Below are 20,913 nucleotides of genomic sequence, written 5' to 3' on the forward strand. Positions count from 1 at the left end.
ATCACATAGTCACTATTTTCTCACATTTTTCATATTTGGGGAGTCTTGGACAGTCGTGGTATGCTATATTGTTTAGATACTTTGTTTTTTTTGCATGTACTTAAACAGCTCTGTGTTTTTAGACGGAAGGCTCTTTATTGGTGTTTAGGGGTTGACAGAGCTGCAGATGCATACCATGGTCACAGGGTACATTGTTAGTGACCACTTAGAGGTTATTGTTGCCAGTGTGTGAAAAATTGGGAATACATTGGAGATAGGTAGATTCTGGAAAATTGGGGTTGGTAGCTTCTGAATCATTTCTATTTCACAATTTTGAGTTGCCCACAGCTACCTCCTAAGTCTATGTTATGGAGATCACATTATACTGTTTCTGTGCATTTAGAATGACAGCACTTCCATATAAGAACAGTTTACTTAGGCATGGCTTAGGAATTGTTTGGGCCGGTAAATATCTGGAAAACGTGAGCCATGGTGCATTTTTATGTTCACAAAATACACAATGAGTACTTTTTAGGGAGATGCAATATTTTTCAGGCAACCTCCATATCGCTGATGGCTCTTTGAGAGTCACAAGTCATTCCTCAAGCGTGTGGAGATCTGCGCAGTCCCCAAAGGAATGATCCTGACAAACATGAGTCTCTGACTGCATCACAAGATCCTGGAATGAGTTAACCCTGCATTTCAGACTTTACATTTCCATGCTTCAGGAAAGCACAAAAAAACACCTCTTGACCACCCAGCGTCTACCCACCTATCGTGCCAGTATTGCTTCACCTAACTCCCTCAAAAGTACACCGTATTATTGTATCTAATGATCAGCCTCCCTATGTGCTTGGCTCTTAATCCTGTTAGTGTACAAAGTTCCAAAGATGGGGATACATTTGATTTTCAAAATATAAAATGTGGCTCTAAATTCATCATTAAGCTTATTGGTGCTGTGTGCCTAATGTACATTGTCATTTGCTATCCTTTAAGAGAAATGTTTTTTAAAAAAAAATACAATTATTGGTAAAGCTCGTATTTATCACTATTTGGATTCAGTCTAGAGGCCATGTTGAGACTAAGTGGAGGAGGCAGAAATGTTGTACAGAGCTTACCTTTTTGAAACTAAATCGGGTTTTCGATTAAATCTAAACTGAACGCTTGTGGTAGTCTTCATACTTTAATATGAAGTGACATGCTTATAAACATGAGTTTACCACATTTTACAACCCAGAAACATGCTGTCATGATCGTTTTAGATCAGAATCATGTTTCCATGAAGTAAATGGTGTATTAGGGAATGGCTTTTGGCTGATGATTTGTTGTTGCAATGCTAAAATAAACTATGCAGTGCACCTGCAGTCTGAAAAGTAAGAAAAGATAGGATCTGAAGCAAGAACCCAAATGCACTAACTCTGTTTGCTGGAGTTCAAGTAATTGATTTCCATAAAAGACTCTATACTCCTCTGGTTTAAAAGCAACAAAAAAAATCTATGCTCAGCAAATTATCTGAATAATCTACTCACCATGAAATGACAGACCAACAGTCACCTCTGTCTGCCTCCACACTCTCCACATGCTCCGAAGAATCTTCAAATGGCTCCCCACAAGCACAACAAAAACAGCCACGCAAGCTCTAATCACCTGCCGTCTGGACTAAGGTAATGCACTAAACGCAGGAGCTACCACCAAACTCACGCGAAGGCAGTAGCTGCTACAGAATTCAGCTTCCACACTGATCCTCAAACTGTCCAAACGGACCCACATCACCCAGCACCTGAGGAACCTCCATTGGCTCCCTGTCCTTCTCGCCCCTCACTGACAGGCCCGGACTGGCCATAGCGGGCACCCGGCAATCCCTTGGTGTGCCGCACGGGTGAGGGCCAGTTTTGGGGCCCTAGGGGCCGTTTTTGTTACAGGGCCGTTTTGCAGCAAAATCGGCCCTGTAACAAAATCGGCCGAAAACCGGCCCTAGCAAAGAGCTTGGCGGCACCTCCAACCCCCCCGAGTGGGGAGGGGGGCCGGCCGAGCACTTTGCCAGGGCTGGTTGTGGTTCCCAGTGCGGCCCTGATCACTGGGTGTTGCTTCCTCCTTCCCATCCTCCTCCAGGTGCCTGTCATCCTGCTTGTCCTCTCCTCATTTGTTTAATTTGTTTTGCCCTCTCCTCCACAAAACCGCCGCTTTCCCTGTGGGCATCTCCAACTATACTATTTAGCCTGGGGCATCTGTGTGCCTCTACCCTGCTCGCGCTGTGATTACGGATTTTGTATCACTTGTTTTGCTTCCTGCACTGCAAAAGTGCCAATTTTCCCCTCTGGCATTTTCAACGCTACAATTTAGCTATAGACATTTATTGGGCATGCAGTGATCAGTTTTGCAAAAGCCATATGTAATTGGGGGGTGGGGGCTTCTTTCATTTGTTGTTTAACTGTGTGGATTCCTTTTGTTGCACATGCTGAAACAAACATTGGCAAAGCTAATAAATCTCGCCTTTGTGAGAGCTATTTGCACTCTCAATGTCTTTTTGCCATCTTGTACAGCATTGAGACTGCAATGCAGCATGGCTGAAAGTTAGGAACCAAAAGTGTTACACAGTTTTATAGCACGATGGAAAAAGTGCAGAAACATGCCTGGCCTTGTTATACCACTTTCTGACTAACAGCCAGGCTGTTAGCTGCTGCGCTGCTGTATAACATAACTAAAAGACATTACCATTAATAAAGCAATCGGGGAGAGAATGTGGCCTAACGGCTAGGGCGGTCGACCTCAGTGCTGGGGAACCGGGTTCGAGTCACAGCAGGGAAGCTTAAAACTCTGTGATTCTGGGCAAATCACTTCAGCTCCCTGTGCCTACCAAAAACGAATGTCTTTAACATAACTGGTGCTCATGTAAAGCGCTCTGATACCTTCGGGTCTAGTTCACGCCATGTAAAACTCCACACAAAAAAAAATTGTTCTCGGATTACCGAGAGCTATAAGCATTCCCATTGCTTGTTTTTATTTTCAATGTAGGAAGCACTGTTTATTGTAATAGTGCAGTACAGTAGAGTAATCCTGTGATATTTACTTTCCTAAAAGGTATACCTGATTTAAATTGATCGACATGTGACGTTCACATACTGCAGAATTCCCACGGTTCTGTCCGTAGTTGAAATGCGTATGTGCTCTCAGGTTAATTTGGAGCAGTGCACATCTGCCAGCTTTTGCTTTGAAATATTCAGAGAGATTAAGGGACGGTAATACATTTTACATCACGACAAATCTTCAGCAACATGCATTCTAAAGCATTGAATTCAGGGACCAGACATTTTTTTCATCAGGAAGGTTCTTTGCCATCTGTCAAGGTATTTCCAAACTGCAGGATCTATGGTTGCTGAGTAGAGCATACGATACCTGTTAAAGTTTAGAGAGAATATGGCAAAAAAATAAAGGAAGTTTAGAGTTTTCAAGAAATAATATTTTACTTTGTTTTGAAAAGGCTCTGCATAATCTCTAAATTGCATACAGTGTGATCATTACTCGGACCTATAATAGATGACCAGGTAGATAATTAATGTTGCTGCCTGCAATGGAGCTCTAATTTGGCTTCATAACCTTTGCTTTTTCAGTTGCTTATTTTTCATTTTGATAAAATCCATGATTAGAAACCTAGAATAAACCCGAGTGTGACTGATGGGGTGAAAGAGTCTTTCCTATATTTGCTTCTCTAATGAGACTTCTATTTCCAGCACATCTCCCGTTTATCTCTCAGATGTTGCTCACTTGTCCAACGTGTTCCTACTCATTTAGGACGCAAATTATTTCCCATTTTGTATATAAAGTTACCAGTCTTCAACTGTTGCTATTGTCAACAATGTAATTTTGCACAGCACTGACACACTCGTGACATCATTGCTGCCAACAACATCAAAAACGCATAGTAAACAAAAGCTAGTCATAAATCATTAAGGTAGAATTCAGTTGTCATCACCTCTCCATGTACCATTGGTTTAATTAAAAACAAATGGATTCCCAAGGCTGGCCGCTGAACGTTCAGTTGAAGCTTCTTTAAAAAGGGTACGTGAGTGATGATGTACAAATGGTAGGAGCCAGGGGCTTGAAAGTGAGTTAAACGCTTCCCTGATAAAGCGAATGTAATCTTCCCAATCATTCACTTAAAATGTTCCTGGGGCTTCACTGTCCTCAAAGCAGGTGCTCCAGCGATGTGTGCTTTGCGAGTAGAGCTCTATGGGTGACATGTTAGTTTCATTAGGTACAGATGGGAATGCAAAACTCAATTTAGACCTCCCGGCTGCCAGCAACTCCCCGTGGCTTGCCCTTGGGTACTCGTGGCATTATCATTTCTACCACTGTTCCCCAAGGTCATGTAGACCGTAGCAAGGACAGGAACAGATCTCTAAAAACCTTTTTACTGTTTGCAGTTTCTATGTCTTGCCCTTTTCCAGGTTGTGAGCAGAAAAGGGTTTGCTAAAGGAAAAATGTGTGTGTGGGGAAGGGGGGAGCGGGAGGGGACACAAACAGTCCATCCTACTGATGTCTGGGGGGGCGGGTGGGGGCATGAGGCTACTTTTGCTACTAATGGAAGTTTGGTGAATGGGTGTCTCTGCCAATATCATGAATTGTGACCATACAGCTATAGACAGTCTGAGATTTTAGAAGTCTGGGTGTGACGTATCCTTAGCAGGTGTATTTACATTGAGCCCCTGTGGGTAGAACTGATATGCTGTCTGCCTGCAATATACAATACACACTGTAGCTATTTTAACGAGCTGACTTGCCTTTATTCTCTCTGTTTCTGTGTATACATTGCACATAGCATATGATCCGCAGGAGCCTTGTCCTTTTTGTTTATCTGACACCAACATCGCACAAAGCCAGCATCACTGAGTAGGTCTTGAGTCCATTGTTGCACACGGAGGCAAAACAACACGCCCCACGCCAGCAGAGCTGGCTGTGTCTTTAAGAGCTGGCTTGGCTGTGTCTGTTTTGGCCAACAGTGAATTAAGTGCGTTGTTTAAATAGACACAAACTGTAAAAACACCTGTCTTTGTTTAGACGTGAAGCATGTCTCCAGCAAATATGCCTCCTTATTGGCAAGTTGATTAATCGGATGCATATTTTTATTGTAGTTTGCGGTTTTGTCGTTCACAAGCGGTGCCATGAATTCGTCACGTTTGCGTGTCCAGGCGGGGACAAAGGACCTGACACTGACGTGAGTACCTCTTCACTCTTCTTTCATTCATGGTAATACTGCTTAAAACATGCTTTATTTTAAGAATTGCAGCGGCTGCACAGGTACACTAAGTACTAAAGACATATACTCCTGTATTTTTGTGTTGATTTGTTAGATGTAATCTTAAAGATCAGGGGACTATGTCTAGAACATACTAGTGTTCACTGCATTTCTTTTTTATTGTTGATCATTTAGTGCACGCGTAGTGAAGTATTTGTGCCTTCACCCCATTGACAATGGTCATTGTCATGTGTGTACTGTTGTCAACTCCTTTGGCTTAATTTCAGGAACTCTGCATTGTGCTTGTTAAGCGAAATTTCCGAGACCTCGCTATGATGCTGCGTCATGTCGGTGTGCAGCAAAATGATAGTGCAGGAACAATGAACATGCCCTGAGTGTGCATCGCTGTAGTTGGTGGTAGTTGTGTTTTGGCGTAAAATGTGCCTTTGTGTCCAAAATGGATGTAAGAACATGTTATCCGCCAATTGACATGTTTGCATTTCACTCAGTTTTCCCAAAATTTCACCTAGTTACATGAAATCAAATTATAGAAATTTCGCACACCCCTACTGATTACTTTCACTGTGTAACGTTCCTTGCAGTCGCTTAGGTTTTCATGTAAAATTATTTCTGCAGATTTTAACGAGCGCGAACATGGCCTGATGGCATTAGATTGACTGAACCAGACTTGTTTTACGTTTTTTATGCATGTGTAAGCGATTTGCCCAGAATCAGAATACCATTACCCAGCATGAGATAAGTGCCGGGATTGGTCTCAGCGGCCTGACTTGGTGCTCAGACAGGGTCTGGAAGCCAGCCTGTACCTTTTCTCCACCTGGCTGTGCAACACTACTCAGGTTGGAGAAATGCTAAGTGCGCATGTCTGTTTGGACGTCCTTAGACAGCCGTCCAAACCCACATGCACACTTATGGTGCCCACCACCCCGACACCATGCTGTTCACTCTCCGTGAGGATTGCCCCGCTCCTCCCTAAGACTCGGCTGGCTCTGGCTCAGTGAAAAATATAATGATGATAACATTGTTTATTCTGTCTATTGCTGAGATGTGGTTATTTGTTGTATTTGTTTCACAGTAAATGTATACTGAAAATGATCAAATTATTTCTATTACAAGCAAGAACTGTATTGATGATACTCGGTAACTAAAGTAGTTCAGATAATCAAATGTGACCCTGGTAATAGTCAAAATATTTATCTCTCTATTAAACATTGAGCACAATTCTGGTTAGTCTAAATAGAAATATTGTGACTAGGAGTGTGGGTTTACAAACTCATGTGTTACTGAAAGTTAGGAGCAGATAATGGAAACAAGAAATATATGAGCAAAGGTTCATGGGTCTCAGGAGGACTCTTCGCCTCGTGGAGGGGGGGTGTGGGGGGGAGGTGTAGAAACATAGACATGACGCTGGGCTCCGTTAATAAATCCACAAGATGGGTAACCAAGTCATGGCTAAAAATGTAATGAATGCTCCTCGGAATCCTCCAAATGATTATCACACGAATACCACAGGAACGAATACCACTGGAACCAATATCAGAGGAACGGAGATATTCTTTATTTTAATATCCACATGGAGCCTTACTGGTGCGTCCCAAGTAATGTGTACCACCTAAACACCATCTGTTATATCTATCCCCATTCCCTTGCACGCTCTCACCCTTGAAAGAACTCCCCTACCCATGGACATCACAGCAGGTACCCAGTGAGCACTTCTTAATACTTTGCATGAGTGCGACGCAACCAAGGCCACGCTCGCGCTGACAGATAACTAAACACAACTTAATATATAGATTGAAAGAAGTGTAATAGAGCACAAACACGACAGCATGCATGATATCACCGCACTGATCACTGATGGCAGTGATATTTGCCTATTTCAAGAAACCTGGGCTAGGGAGGACCAACATAGAGTGGGCTTTGCATCATATAATATTCTTGCACGGTAGGGGGGAAAAGGACGCCCATCAGGGGGCCTCACAACCTGGGTTGGCCTACATCTGGGCTGAGACTATTCCGACTCACTCTGATGATATCCAGTGTGTTCTTCTGTCTTGGCCTAACTCCAACAAATTTGCCATCGTGAATGTATATTCACGGCCAACTAGCTTTGCCAATGAGTCGAAAACTATTGAAGAGTTGTCATCTTTTCTTGGGTCTCTCAGTCAGGATGTACATTATCTGGTCGCCGGGGACCTAAATTGCCACTACGAGCCACTTATTTATTTATTTATTTATTTAGTTTCTTTTATAGCGCAGGAATCGACCCCAGATGGGGTATCTCCGCGCTTTGCTCGCTATGTTGGTGGAGTGGGGGCTTTGCAGCAAGACCTAGTGTGACAATATCTAAACTATTATTCTTCCAGGAACAGGTTGGTCTTAAGCATTTTCCTAAAAGATAGGTGGTTGGGGGTTTGTCTGAGACTGAAAGGCAAGTTGTTCCACAGGGTCGGGCCCACCAGGGAGAGCGCCCGCCCGCCTTGTCTGGTCTTTTTAATGAATGGAAGTTTTAATAGCAATTGGTTGCTAGAGCGTAGAGATCGATCTGGCTTATAGAGTAGTAGTTTTTGGGTCAGATAATTGGGACCATTTCCAAACAAGCATTTGTGCACCGTGCAACAGATTTTAAATTTAACACGTTGCCGTATTGGGAGCCAATGAAGTTCTCTCAGTAGGGGCCTCGAGGGGGTTCTTGTGGGAGCATTCAGAATCAGTCGTGCCGCTGTATTCTGGACTACCTGCAGCCGGTTTATGGCGTCTTCATTCGCTAATATCAGAAGCCCATTGCAGTAGTCTAATCGACTAATCACCAGGGCCTGTACCAGGGTCTTTCTGTGAGTATCCGGCAGAAAGGGAAAGACTCTTCTCAGCAGACCAATAGTGCGGAAACATGCTCCAGCAGTCACATTTGCGTGTTCCCTTAAAGTTAGATTTTGGTCTAACTTCACACCCAGATTTTTTACAGTTGATTTTGGGGAAGGCACTGGTCCTAGATCTAGAGGCCAGATTTAGTGGCTTAAATGAGGGTGTCTTGTCGGGTGAGGATGAACACTGGGGAATTCCGCGTTCCCAGCCTCCACATCCGAAGTCCTGGTCTGCATTGGCTATCCAGATTACCACCCTAACTCTGAACAATTGTTTAAGGGCCTGCAACGGTCGCACGCCATCTGACACTCCGTCCAAGTGCACCTTTAACAAAAGGGGCCACAAATCTAGACTAGATTATATTATGGTGGAGGTGTCCCTATGGCCAAAGGTCATTGACTTTAAGGTTTTATCTAGGGCGGATAGTGATCATAATGCCCTGACTCTGAAGCTAGAGTGCCCACGGCCTAGAGCAAATGGAAGGGAATCCGACCTGGATGTGCCAGAAGGGCTGGCCTTAACTAATAACAGGCACAGAGTTAAGTGGGATAAGCTGGCTGTATCACGGGACGCACTGCCCAAATTATATAGCGCAGTTGTACTTTTCCTTGAGAAAGTGGCACTCTTAACCTCTCAGCACACGGCTTCGGATTTTAATGATAATCTGTTGTCCTCGCATCCGGACCTAGTAACCTGCCTATCAGAATTCCTTAATCCCCCGGCCTCCAAAAGAAAACGTAGGGTGCCCTTATCCACGTGGTACAACGCTCCATGCAGGAAGGCAAAAGCAGAACTAATTGGGGCCATTAAAGATGGAAGAGATAAAACTAATATTCGCACCTTAAGATCACACTATAAAGAAATAATGAATCATGAGAGGATGGAATGGGATATGGACAAATGGTCGAATCTGTCCTCCTCATTAGACTCCAGAGATCCACGCAGATTCTGGGCAATAGTCAGCACAGGGTGAGGAGCCCCTAGATCTGCAATTGAGCCAAACATAGCGGCGGAGGTCTGGGAGCTCCATTTTAAGACCCTATATGCTGCAGCCGCAGGTGTAGGAAGCCCGTCAATTCAAAAATCCCAGCAGGGCGAACGTGGTGAGCAGGAATTGTCTGTTGAGGAAGTTTATGTTGCTATCGGGAAGATGGCCACGGGCAAGACCCCTGGCCTAGATAGGCTCCCCGTTGATCTATTCAGGGACCAACTGCTGATCTGGGCCCCTTATCTCTGTGTCCTTTTCAATGCGATTCTGGCGGGCATGGAGATACTGGGCACATGGTTGGGAGCAGAGATTGTTCCAATTTTTAAGAAGGGCTCTCCTCTGCTACCGACCAATTACAGGCCCATTAGCCTCATAGATGTCCCTCAAAAAATCTTCTCCCGACTAATCCTAGATCGCCTACAGGAATGGATCGAGGAGCATGATATCCTCAGTCCTTACCAGGCTGGATTCAGGAAAAAAACTTCAACTGTGGACCAGATTTTCCGTCTCATAATGTTATTCTGGAAGACGGCAACACTGGAGGGTGGCAGCCTCTACATGGTCTTCGTGGACCTTTGGTCCGCGTTTGACTTAGTACCAAGGGACAAAAATGTGGGCGGTGCTCTTGGATATGGGTGTTCCAGACGCTCTATTGGTGGTCCTTATGAGGCTGCATACGCAAAACTACGCACAGGTCAGATGAAATGAAATGAAAAGGGGATTTGTATAGCGCAGCTTCTGCCCGAGGGCATCCAAGCGCTGAATAGAGGGCGTAGTACTCTGAGGGAAGTAGAAGTGGTTAGTTTTTAAAGAGGAAGGTTTTTAGCTCTTTACGGAAGGACGAGAGGATCCGGTTAGCTCTTAGCGATGGAGGGAGGGAGTTCCAGAGTTTGGCGGCATTGAGCGTGAATGACCTGCCTCCTGCTCTGCACCTTTTGATTCGGGGAACTGCAGCAAGGCATGCATTCGTTGATCGAAGCTGTTTGCCAGGGCAGTACGGGGCAAGAAGAGAGTGGTTGATCTCAGGGCCAACTCTATGAAAGGCTTGGTGGGAAATACAGAGGGCCTTAAATGTTATTCTTTCCCTAACAGGGAGCCAGTGGAGTAGTCGAATCCCTGCTTTGGCTGATTCTCTGCGGGGTATTTGAAGTAGGGTACGAGCTGCGCAGTTCTGGGTCCGCTGAAGCTTTTGTAATACGTATTCTGGGGCTCCCAGGTAGAGGGCGTTGTTAAAGTCAAGCCGGGACTGAATGAGACCCTGAATGACAACTTGTTTGGCTTCAAAGGGCAGGATCGGAAAGGATCTTTCTTAACATCCGAATGAGCCCGAAGCAGATTGCTGAGGTTTTTGTTGCTTGGGTATTGAGGGTAAGAGATTTATCGAGCCAGACTCCTAGGCTTTTTATGTCCTCCTTCGGCGATGGAGGTGAGCCTAAGCTGGAGGGCCATAGCTGGTCGATGGTGGTAGGAGAGGGAGGGCCGAGAAGCTTGATCTCGGTTTTTTCACCGTTCAGTTTTAAAGCGGATGCTGTCCTTCAGCTTCTTACCTCTTCCATACAGGCGGCCAGGTTGACTTGCGGGTGCCAGCTGTTCTTCTGTGCCAGGGAGACCACGAGCTGAGTGTCGTCCGCATACGAGATGATCTTGATGCCATATTTACGGACGACCTCAGCCAGCGGTCTCATGTACACATTGAACAGCGTGGGGGCTTAAGGAAGAGCCCTGCGGTACCCCGCAACTCAGAGGTCTACTGGTGGAACAGGAGTCACCGTCGAAAACCTGGAAGGTCCTTCCGCTAAAAAAAGATCCTAACCAGGCGAGAGCATCTCCGGAGACTCCCAGACGGGACAGTCGTTGTGACAGAGTTTTATGGCATACCGTGTCAAACGCGGCCCCTCCCAGATGTGGGAGGGATGGGGTGCTGTCGCCCAGATTCCCAGTTTCCAGGGGGGTTAGGCAGGGGTGCGTTCTGGCACCAACGCTGTTCTACCTTTATGTAAATGGCGTTATATCACACCTGGATGCGGTTCCAAATAACAACGCTCCCAGATTGGCAGGCAGGAGGGTGCCAGCGATAATGTTCGCCGATGACACCCTCCTGCTTTCCAAGTCCCCAATGGGGATACAGCGAGTGCTGGACGGCTTTACTAACTTTTGCCGCTCCTGCGGACTGGAGATCAATGCTGATAAGACCAAATTCATGATCTTCAGTCAGCCGGCACGCACCCGCCCATCACCGCTCCTGGGTATGGTCAGACTGGAGAGGGTACAGACCTTCCAATACTTGGGGGTGACGATAAATGAAAATCTTTCCTGGGGTCCCCAACAGGTGAAATCCCAACTCAAACTAACTCAATTAGCGGGTGGAATCCTCAAAATGTCTAACACATCCACATTTAAGCCAGTGAGCCCGGCACTGGAGATTTACAAAGTGAAGGTAAGGGCTTCGGCCCTCTACGGTGGGGAACTTTGGGGCAACTATTGTGGGTCTAAAATTGTTAATGCGGAAAATAGGTTTATGAGGCAGTTACTGGCCCTCCCTCAAAGTACCCCTCTACTTCCACTGAGATTGGATTTAGGACTGAGTTCTATCCAGGACGAGCTAGCTTTGAAACCTTTAAGGTTCTGGCGCAGGTTATGGATAACCCCAGAACTTTCCAATTACAGGTCCGAATTGAGATGTCCTGAGCCATGGGAGTGCAGCAAAAATCCCCTGGCTTGTTTTTGTGAAAAATGAACTAGGGAAAATAGGACTACCAGACCTCTGGTATGACCCAGAACAGGCATGTAGGGGGGTCCCAGGCAAAACGCTTGCTAAGCTATTTATGGACCATAAACAGAGAAGATGGTTGCATGACTCCAAAGTTGGTTCCTTGACAACAACTTTTTTAGCGATCAAGGATTCCTATGCTTTCGAGGAGTTTTTAAATGTTAACTATCCAGTAGGAGCAAGGAAGCTATACATCCAATGGAGGCATGGGACACTACCTCTAGGATCATTTGTAGGCAAGTGGTCGACAACCACGAGCGAAACATGCCCAGGGTGTGGGGCGACAGAGGAGGATGAATTGCACATCCTCTTCTTTTGCCCCGCCTACAGAAAAGCCAGAAAGTACTGGCTAATACCCTTATGCAAGATCATGGGATTTGACAAATGTCTGGTTGCAATGAGAGTGTTTAAGACTGATACATCCCCACACATAGTCTTTGCACTGTCTAAGTTCCTCCTAGCAATGTGGTCCAAAAGATGCTCCCTCATTACAGCGGCACCCAGGGGCGATTTTATACTCTGATTGTGTATTGTGATCACATATCATGTGTTTTAACTTATTTTTTAAACCTGTTTTTATGTAAGGAGAATTTTACTGTAATCTTTTATGACTGAAAAAATGTCGAAATAAAGATTTTGAAATGATATCGCCGCACTCGTGCACGTTTTACACCCAACAGGAGGGGGTCACAAGAATGGGTTTTGGGTATGTAAATGTGCTGACTTCAGCAATGGCAGTGGTACTGTTTTTGACATGATGTTTGAGTAGATGTGGTTGGTCCTATTTCAAGGGTTCGCAGCATCAGGATTCAGAATAGCTTTTCTACCCGCTGGGGCAGATGCAAGTCATTATAGTTTTGCATAAAAATATCTGTAAATAAACTGTGTTGAGCGATGAATGATCGATTTGGTCATGTATTAGTTAAGAATAGCCACGTCAATCAACCGATCTTCACTCATCTAATTTTGTAGAGCATCCATTTAAATGAGCTATTTTGATCATTTTCTGACTCTCTGAGGTGATCTGTACTCGTCGGAGAATTTATGATTTAGATTGTTGCTCCAGAGTCCCATTGTCTCCTGTGTAGCAGTTTATGGTTCCTGTATAGGTTATGCAGCAGAAAGATGCCCCAAAACACAAATCGAAGGATTTTATTTTATGCTTAGTATGCAGGCTGCCGTCTGTGGGATTGAAAACTGAGTCACCTGGGCTGCTGGGGAATGCATAGCAGAGATTCATTCATAAATGTTGCATGAGAGGTTATTACCATTAAAAATGCTTTTGCCCACCCCTGAGTCTATTTGAGAGCTCCGCAAGAAGAAGAAGGAGAAACTAATCATTTTTAATTATCCTCAATAACAGAAACACCCTTCCAGTTCATTAACGTTAGTTGCAGAAGATATTTCGGATGGATTCCGTAGACTTCTTAATGTCTAATGCAGAATTGTATTGTATATAGCAATCCGTTTCTGTGTGGTCCTATGCTTTATTCAGTCAGCATTAGAGTGCACACTTTTGGATCAGGCTTGATCTACCTGGCCTATGCTGTTATTGGTTGAAGCTGCGGAAGGCCCACTCAGTGTCGGACCTGGCGCTTTCTGCAGGTTCACCACTAAACTTTTTGATTCTCCCCTCCTGCTTTCTGAACCTGTTTTTGTTGTGACTGTGCACTTTTCTACTGCTTACCAGTGCTAAATTGCTTGTGTTGTATCCTTTAAACAAAGGTAAAAGTGACCTACACCCAATCAACACATTTTATTTCCTTGAAAGATTGTAGTAGTAATTTACCCAGGGCCTGCGAATGAACTACTACTAGGTGGGCTGCCACATTTATTATGCCACACACTTAAATAACCATTTTGAAACATCGCACTTGTCTCAAAAGTCACTAAATTAACCTGTGCTTAACCCTATGGTAGCTTGGCACAATAGCATGCATGCTTAACTTAAAAGCAAAGTGTAAAGTATTTATTCAGTACACAAACAGTAATAAAGTAAAAACACAACACAAGAAAAATCCCAAACGAATGTAGAAAGATAGAGTAAATTTCAATAAATAAAATAATACCAGTACAACATAAATCCAATCAGTAGAACCAAAGATATTCAGCTTTTATGTTTTCAGTGAAAATAGTGCCAAAAAGTGCCACTCGCAGCTATCTGGTTTCGCTGGACTGGGGTAAAGTCACAAGTTCAGGGTGACAGCTATGGGGCATGGGCGCGATAAGGTACAGGGACCAGGTTAGTCTAGCTGAAGAGTAACCTTCTTGTTTAAGCATATCCTCTCAACTCCGGCGTGAAAGGTTCTGTATGCATTGGAGGAGGCCACGAGGAGCACAGCTTCAGGATTTTAACCATGGTCTTCTTGTAGGAGCTTCCACTGATGCCAACCATGGGTCCAGGACCTGGGGTGTCACCTCTTGGGGATCAGGACTCACTCCGTAAACTCTCAGCAGGGGGGGCAACACTTAATGGCAGAGTACCGGCACTGCCCCATAGCAAGCAAATACGCGAGGGCACTGAGTAGTACCCTCAGCATACTTGTGAAACGGCGGCCTAAAGGGCATTTTAAGAGTTCGTCGTTGCGGAAGGTGGAGTTGTTTTGTATTCATTGGCTTCAGACTGAATGGGGGCCCGCTGAGGGGTACAGAGCCCCCTCCCTTCTGCACTGCAGGGGCCTGCGTTATGCCCCCTGAGTAAAAGGTTGCACTTTCCGGCAGGGATTGAAGAAGTCACGTACTGTTCATCTGTAAAGTAGTTGCACTGTGATTCTATGAGAGGCAAGTTACCGTTTTCGATACTGGCAGGGCCGTTTCAGCTGCTCATCCTTTCATTCTTAAAATGACCCCTGTTTAATAATGGCCCCGAAGAGAAGTCCCCCGGTGGATGGCATCATGGCAGAAATGCTGAAACTACTCCATCCATCATCCCCTTTGGATTTTGAATATGTACAAGAGCCAGCAATAAAGAGCCTGATTTTGAAAATGCAATTGAGGCAATGGAATTAAGGTTTGAGTTTACCCAAGGTAAGACTTGGACATAAGGGAAGTCTATAGACACTGCAGTAGGCTGGCGGTGGGCTGTCTTTCTGTTACATCCTTATATGATCCAGCCCTGTTTCCGTTTATTGGATTAATTAAACCTAACATCCAGAAAAGGTGTGTTGTGTGCTCTTTCAAAATCCCACAGAACAGGTCTAGATAGTGTAAAATGCACAAGCACTGGGTAATTTTTCCAGGAGTATAGTATCATTTTGCTCCAACAGTGGAACCCACCGGCCAGTGCAACAACGACAATTGGACCGAGTGACAAGTTCATAAATTACATTTTGCGAATTGATCAGTTGGTTTAAATACTGGTGCAAAATCGACCAGCTCTGGTTTTAAATTTGAGTTTTATAAAGCGCAAACTTGACCCGAGGGCAGCAGAGCGCTTTACGTGGATTACGTCATCAATCCCACATGTGATTCAATAAGACTATGTTGCTTTATTGTGTTGGTCAATAGACCTACATAGGTATTAAGGAGGAGAGTGGGTATTATATAATGCTCATTGGCTGTTAACAAGTAACCCTAGTTTCCACAATGGCTCTGATTGGTATCAGAGCTGGTAAATATGGCAGAAATGGCTGACCGTTAATGCCATCAGTGGCACACTTTTCCATCCTATTTAGACCTGGGTCGGCAAAAGAGCACACAAATCATAGCCATAGGGAACACTTTTTTATCCACTGTTCATACATGCCCCTCTTTCCAACACTGCTCAAGACATTTATGATGACTACAGGGTCACCACTATCACTTACTGAAAAATATGCATAACTGAAATTGCCCTGGTTATTATGCCCGGTAAACCGTTTACCGTACATTTCCCACCCAGGCTGTAGTAAGGGGCCTAGACTCAAGTGGTTTACTGCTGCTGTGGAGTTTTTGCTATACTTGTAGGCAGAATACCTACCGCTCATGCTCGCTCTCGTCCTTCATATTGTCAGTGAGCATTGGAATAGCACTCTCTGTGCTGGTATACGTTTTGCCTGTCTAGTTTGACAACATAAAACTACTGCATATTTATGGGTTGTGTATTGTACAGGAAGTTATATTAGTCGCCTTACCTGAAACTGATCACAGTACGTAAAACTAACTGCAGTACGATATCTGAAACAAGCATATGTGGTCCTGAGTGGTATATGTTGAGTGTAGTTATGTTGTATTGAGTAGAGTGTAAATATGTGTTGTGTAATTATGTGGCATTGAGTGTTATGATGTGGAGAGTATTTATGTTGCATTGATTAGTGTGTAAATATGTGGTTTGTAATTGTATGGTACTGAGTGGTATGAGGAGTGTATTTATGTTGCATTGAGTAGAGTGCATAACTACACTCAACATAATACCACTCAGTACCACATAATCACATATCACATAATTACACTGTATTCAATACAACATAAATACACTCCACATACCACTCAGTACTACATAATTGCACGTCACATAATTACTCTCTACTTAATGCAACATAAAAACACTCCACACAATACCACTCTGTGACACATAATAACACAACACATAATTACATGTACTCTATGCGACATAAATACACACCTTTCACTCAAGTTTGTGCCATATAAAAATAAAACAACAAAAAAAAACAATTGCAATGCAATAGGTCTCACATTACTGAATCTTTGAGCTGCTAGTGTTGCATTATTATTTGCAATGCCAACCGCTCCAACTTTTATAATGCGAGACCTATTGCATTGCAAATGCTTGTTCTATTTGGAGACCTCTTTCTGGAGCTGGGGGGTTGAGGGTAGCATGTTTTCTGTGGCTCCGTTTTTAGGATCTGCAATTCATTTGATTGTAATAAAATATATGTATACTGTCACCATCAAAAACACCCCTTTAATGGCTTATCACACGAGTATATAAATGTGGGATTTGCAGAAGATAATACAAATGTGGAAGTTAGATGATCATACATATACAAAACACAAAAATACTAAGTGAAACATACTACAATTTGCACTTCAATATCAAGGTACATAAGGCGGGGAAAAAAGAGATATTGTGGTGCATGTGGGACAATATTGAGACAATTGAAACCGAAGGTTGGAGGTCAATAATTCCTAACCACTGGTGCCCAGCTTGTAGAAGAGTCCGATCAAAAAAACGGCCATTGTTCAATTGTGTCAACACTAAGGCATGAGGTACTGTCCTAACTGGTACTATATGAAAGAGTAAATTATGTTCTTGCTTCAATTTATGGTTCATTTCAAAGATCATGTTTAGATCCTGCACCCATTCTGCATTCATGGATTTGAAACGAGGACATCATATGTGATCACGTTATCTACAACTGAACATGATTGTCACACCTTAAAAAGACTATCTTGTACTTGATTCAAATAACACTTTGCATGTCAATATCTCGTCAGCACAATCTTGAATAATATCATTCAAGAATAGGCTATTGCAGTGAATTCATACTTTGCCTACCACATACATATATATCGCGATACATAAAACCAGTGACACAACATAAACTTACCTGTGCCATTTTATACTTTCACCCCAAAAAACACATCACACCAGCCTGACCAATTGTCTTCAAGTTAAAAATAAACTTACGTCTAATGCAACCCACAGTGCAGACTGCGTGCCTTAATATCGCACAAATAAATGATATATATTGTTGGTAGTGCATGGCCTATGTAGAAATGAACTATAGAGGAGAGATATAATAAGAAATATGATAACACACCTTCCGTTGCAATACAAAAACGGTTATTTCAAAATCGTTACAATGAAGAAAGTTACAGCATTTCTTAAGACGCCATATGTGATATGCTTCTCATTTACACTTCCAACCCTCTGACAAAAACAGGCCAGACTGGCTTTCTACAAGCATGTGTTCCCTTTGATTACACTGTCAAGCAACACTGCAAATTAAGGAATTTATTATAGCTCCATATCTTTTGGGATCTGTAGAGATCTATGTGGGGGGAGTTCATGAAGGTTGCGCTCTGTAAAGCCAGACAGGCAGCAAAAAAGGGAAGGGCGGTACCACAAGAGGGAAAACAGGCGAATAGAGAGATGGGAGCCAGGGAGATGTCATAGTGAGGAAGCTTAGGCCTCCTAAAGACATTTTTATACAAATACAGCCCTGCCAAGTACCACGCATCAGGGGTTAGACTAACACATTTTAGTACTGGTGTCTGCATCACCGCACTTAAATGCATGCGTCACACATTTACCAAACACCTTGACACAATGGGTACGATTAAGTGCTCCGCTGTGAAGGAATATTTATTAATAAAAAGCAGACCTCGCAGGTGCTTCCACACTTGCTGTGGACTGCAACTCTGCCTTCCTCAGGCAATATACAGCTTAGCCTGGCGGCCTGGAGGCCCACTTGTTGCTATGATGATTGTAGGAAGGTGGATACCTGACTATGGTTACCCCAGATGTTTTGCCTTGTGTTTAGCTTGTTTTCGACTTAGTTGGCCTGGGATCCTGCTAATCAGGGCACCAGGCTATCTGCTCTCTCTATGAAATGGACTCCATGTACCTTAGGTACATACCTAATTGAATATTGGTTCACTCTTGTGAGTCCCTCTCTTGTGAGAGGGCATAGGTGCACCCAAGGCCTAACAGGGGCTGCAGCAAGGCCTACCAGGGGCTGCAGCATATCTTATGCCACCCCTGGCTGGCTATCCAAACTGACGCAACTAGCTGATCACTCAGCTGGGGCAAGGTCGTGTAATCACCCGTTGCTTAGGTATAGTATTCCTATACCTACCATTATATATAGATACAAATGCACCTATAAGTCACTCCTATGGCAGGCCTTAACAATCCTGGAGGCAGAGTGCTTGGTTTTATGGGAGATGATGCTCTAGCATGAGCTGAGCCTGTCTGCAGCTTCCGGAACCATGTCCTTATAGCTGTTCTATGATATAGCAATGCCATATACGCTTAAGTGTATCATGAACCTCGTGGTTAAATGGTAACTTTGGCTTGGCTTTATCAAAACATGACGTTTAAGGTGTCATACGCTTTGGAATACAACCCCATCGCCAATTCTGGTGACAGGGGTAGCATTCCACCCTTCTAGAGGGAGAAGACCTGTTGTTCCTACTAATCCCGGTTCCTACTAAAGCCTCAGCATCACAAAATGGATGCTGCTGCCACAGACACAAGTCTGACCTCCTGCTGCTGGGAGTCCTTCCAGTGAGGGAGGCTTGGACAATAGGTTTCCTGTCTTGGGAGGTGCTGGGGCACTCCTGCCCCAGCTCTGGCGTGAAACTGGACAAAGGGAAAGGGGTGTAACCACCCCCTTCCCTGGTCCCACCCATAGGAGGGACCTAGCAGGTAATCCAGCCCCTAAATTTGGTATATAGGTAGGAGTTGAGTCCCAAGACTTTAGATTTATCCTGACTGAAACTTTGAAACAAAACTCTAGACCTTCGATGATCTACTTTGCAAGAAGACAACTGAAGAATCTTCCTTGTGGTCAAGGAGTGACCACCCTGTGCAAGCAGGCACCATCAAGCGATCAACAGTTTGCTTTGTCGACACTCCCGCCGGAGCCCGAGCACAGAGCCTGACAAGACCCGGACTTCCCGAATTCCAACAGCCCGATCCACAGTCACAGCAGATCTGAGACCCGTGGAGGCGACGAGAGACGTGGGACCGGCCATCTTGGAAAGCAAGCGAATTGCTTTCCGTGCAACTTCTGAGACACCCTCGAAGTTGTGCATTGGGGATTGAGAAGCCCCAGCCCCGAGCACCAACTGCACTGAAGATTAGCCCTCCACACTCCACGAGTTCTGCGTGGGGCCCTTCTGCATTTTCCTGCTCAACGCATCTGTCCGGTCACTTGCCCGTTGGCTAGTGGCCTCTGTGACGATGAACCTTTGAATTTACAATGCTGGTCTGGTTGCTCCAGACTGGCCCCTGCTTCTCTGAAAAGGAGAAGCTCATCACACCTTGCTGGTCTGATCAAGAAGCCATTTTCGATTCCTGCGTGGGTTGCCTTTGCCAAGGCTTGTTGACTCCAATCCGGTAGCGGACACCGCCGACAGCGAGAGCCTTCATGGGACAGTCCGTATCCAGCTCCTGCTTGTCGTCGACATCTCCTGGTCCACGTAGCTGCAGAAACAAGCTTCATGACATCACCTGATTGCTACGCGACATCGCCTGGTTCTTCCTGGTTCCTTCCGGGTCACTGGCTAGTGACCCAGACTCTGTCCCCTCTGCTTTCAGGTACTCTTCATCCTCGATCCGCCCTTGGATCCACCAGGACACTTCTCTCCTGGTCGCCGGCAGCATCTTTCTCCAAGGCTCCATAGGAATCAGCGACGAAACCCAACACACTTTGACACCTATGCACCCGCTTCCTGTGGGTGAAGTAACGCGAGTATTTCGGTACTCCTGTGTGTATTGACTATCCTAGTGTCCTAGTTTCAAGTAGCTTTTCCCTAGTCCATCCGGAAGTGTCCTAAAAGAACTAGTTTCCAATTCTTTAGTTCCCATTCTAACTCTCTGGTAACTTGCGTGCATGTAAAGACACTGCACGCGCATCCCGTGGGCCTCCTGCTCCCTATCCTTTGGCAGTACAGCGTAGCCCCAGCGATTTTCCAGGCCCTAGGCCTTTCCTTTGTTCGTGACGTGGTTCTTATACCACTATTTTAGTATATGGTTCGAAGTGCCCCTAGGGCATTACTGTATTTTATGCAACTTATTGTATTTTAATTAAGTATCTTGTTATGTGCTGGTGCCTCTGACCTCATAAAGAGTTCAGAGTATTGTGTTAGAAATAAATACATATATATTTTGATATACAACCTATGTGGTGTCCTTTCACTTGGTATTAAAGGGGCTACATATGGTAAAACAGCTGGCTTCACATGCCCTCTTGAGTTTAGCCTAAGACTGCTTTGTCCATGCTACCACTAGGATAGCTGGTCTATAAGGTTTACTTTACAACCATCACCATAAGGGTTGTTTGGACTGGTGCAAGGTGCTCACTAGAATAGTGAACATCATATACCAGG

General features: G+C 44.5%; 1 protein-coding gene across 2 annotated transcripts in view; it reads left to right on the forward strand.

Annotated features, from left to right (window-relative positions):
- The window catches only part of PRKCA (protein kinase C alpha), a 1,411,833-nt gene that overhangs the window by 473,589 nt on the left and 917,331 nt on the right, over positions 1-20,913 (forward strand). For both annotated transcript variants that reach the window (XM_078654315.1, XM_078654314.1), the window contains exon 3: positions 5,112-5,194. In XM_078654315.1, the coding sequence (XP_078510441.1) occupies positions 5,112-5,194 (83 nt within the window). The remainder of the gene's footprint in view (positions 1-5,111; positions 5,195-20,913) is intronic.

This window comes from Lissotriton helveticus, chromosome 7 (genome assembly GCF_964261635.1).
Source record: "Lissotriton helveticus chromosome 7, aLisHel1.1, whole genome shotgun sequence".
NCBI lineage: Eukaryota > Metazoa > Chordata > Amphibia > Caudata > Salamandridae > Lissotriton > Lissotriton helveticus.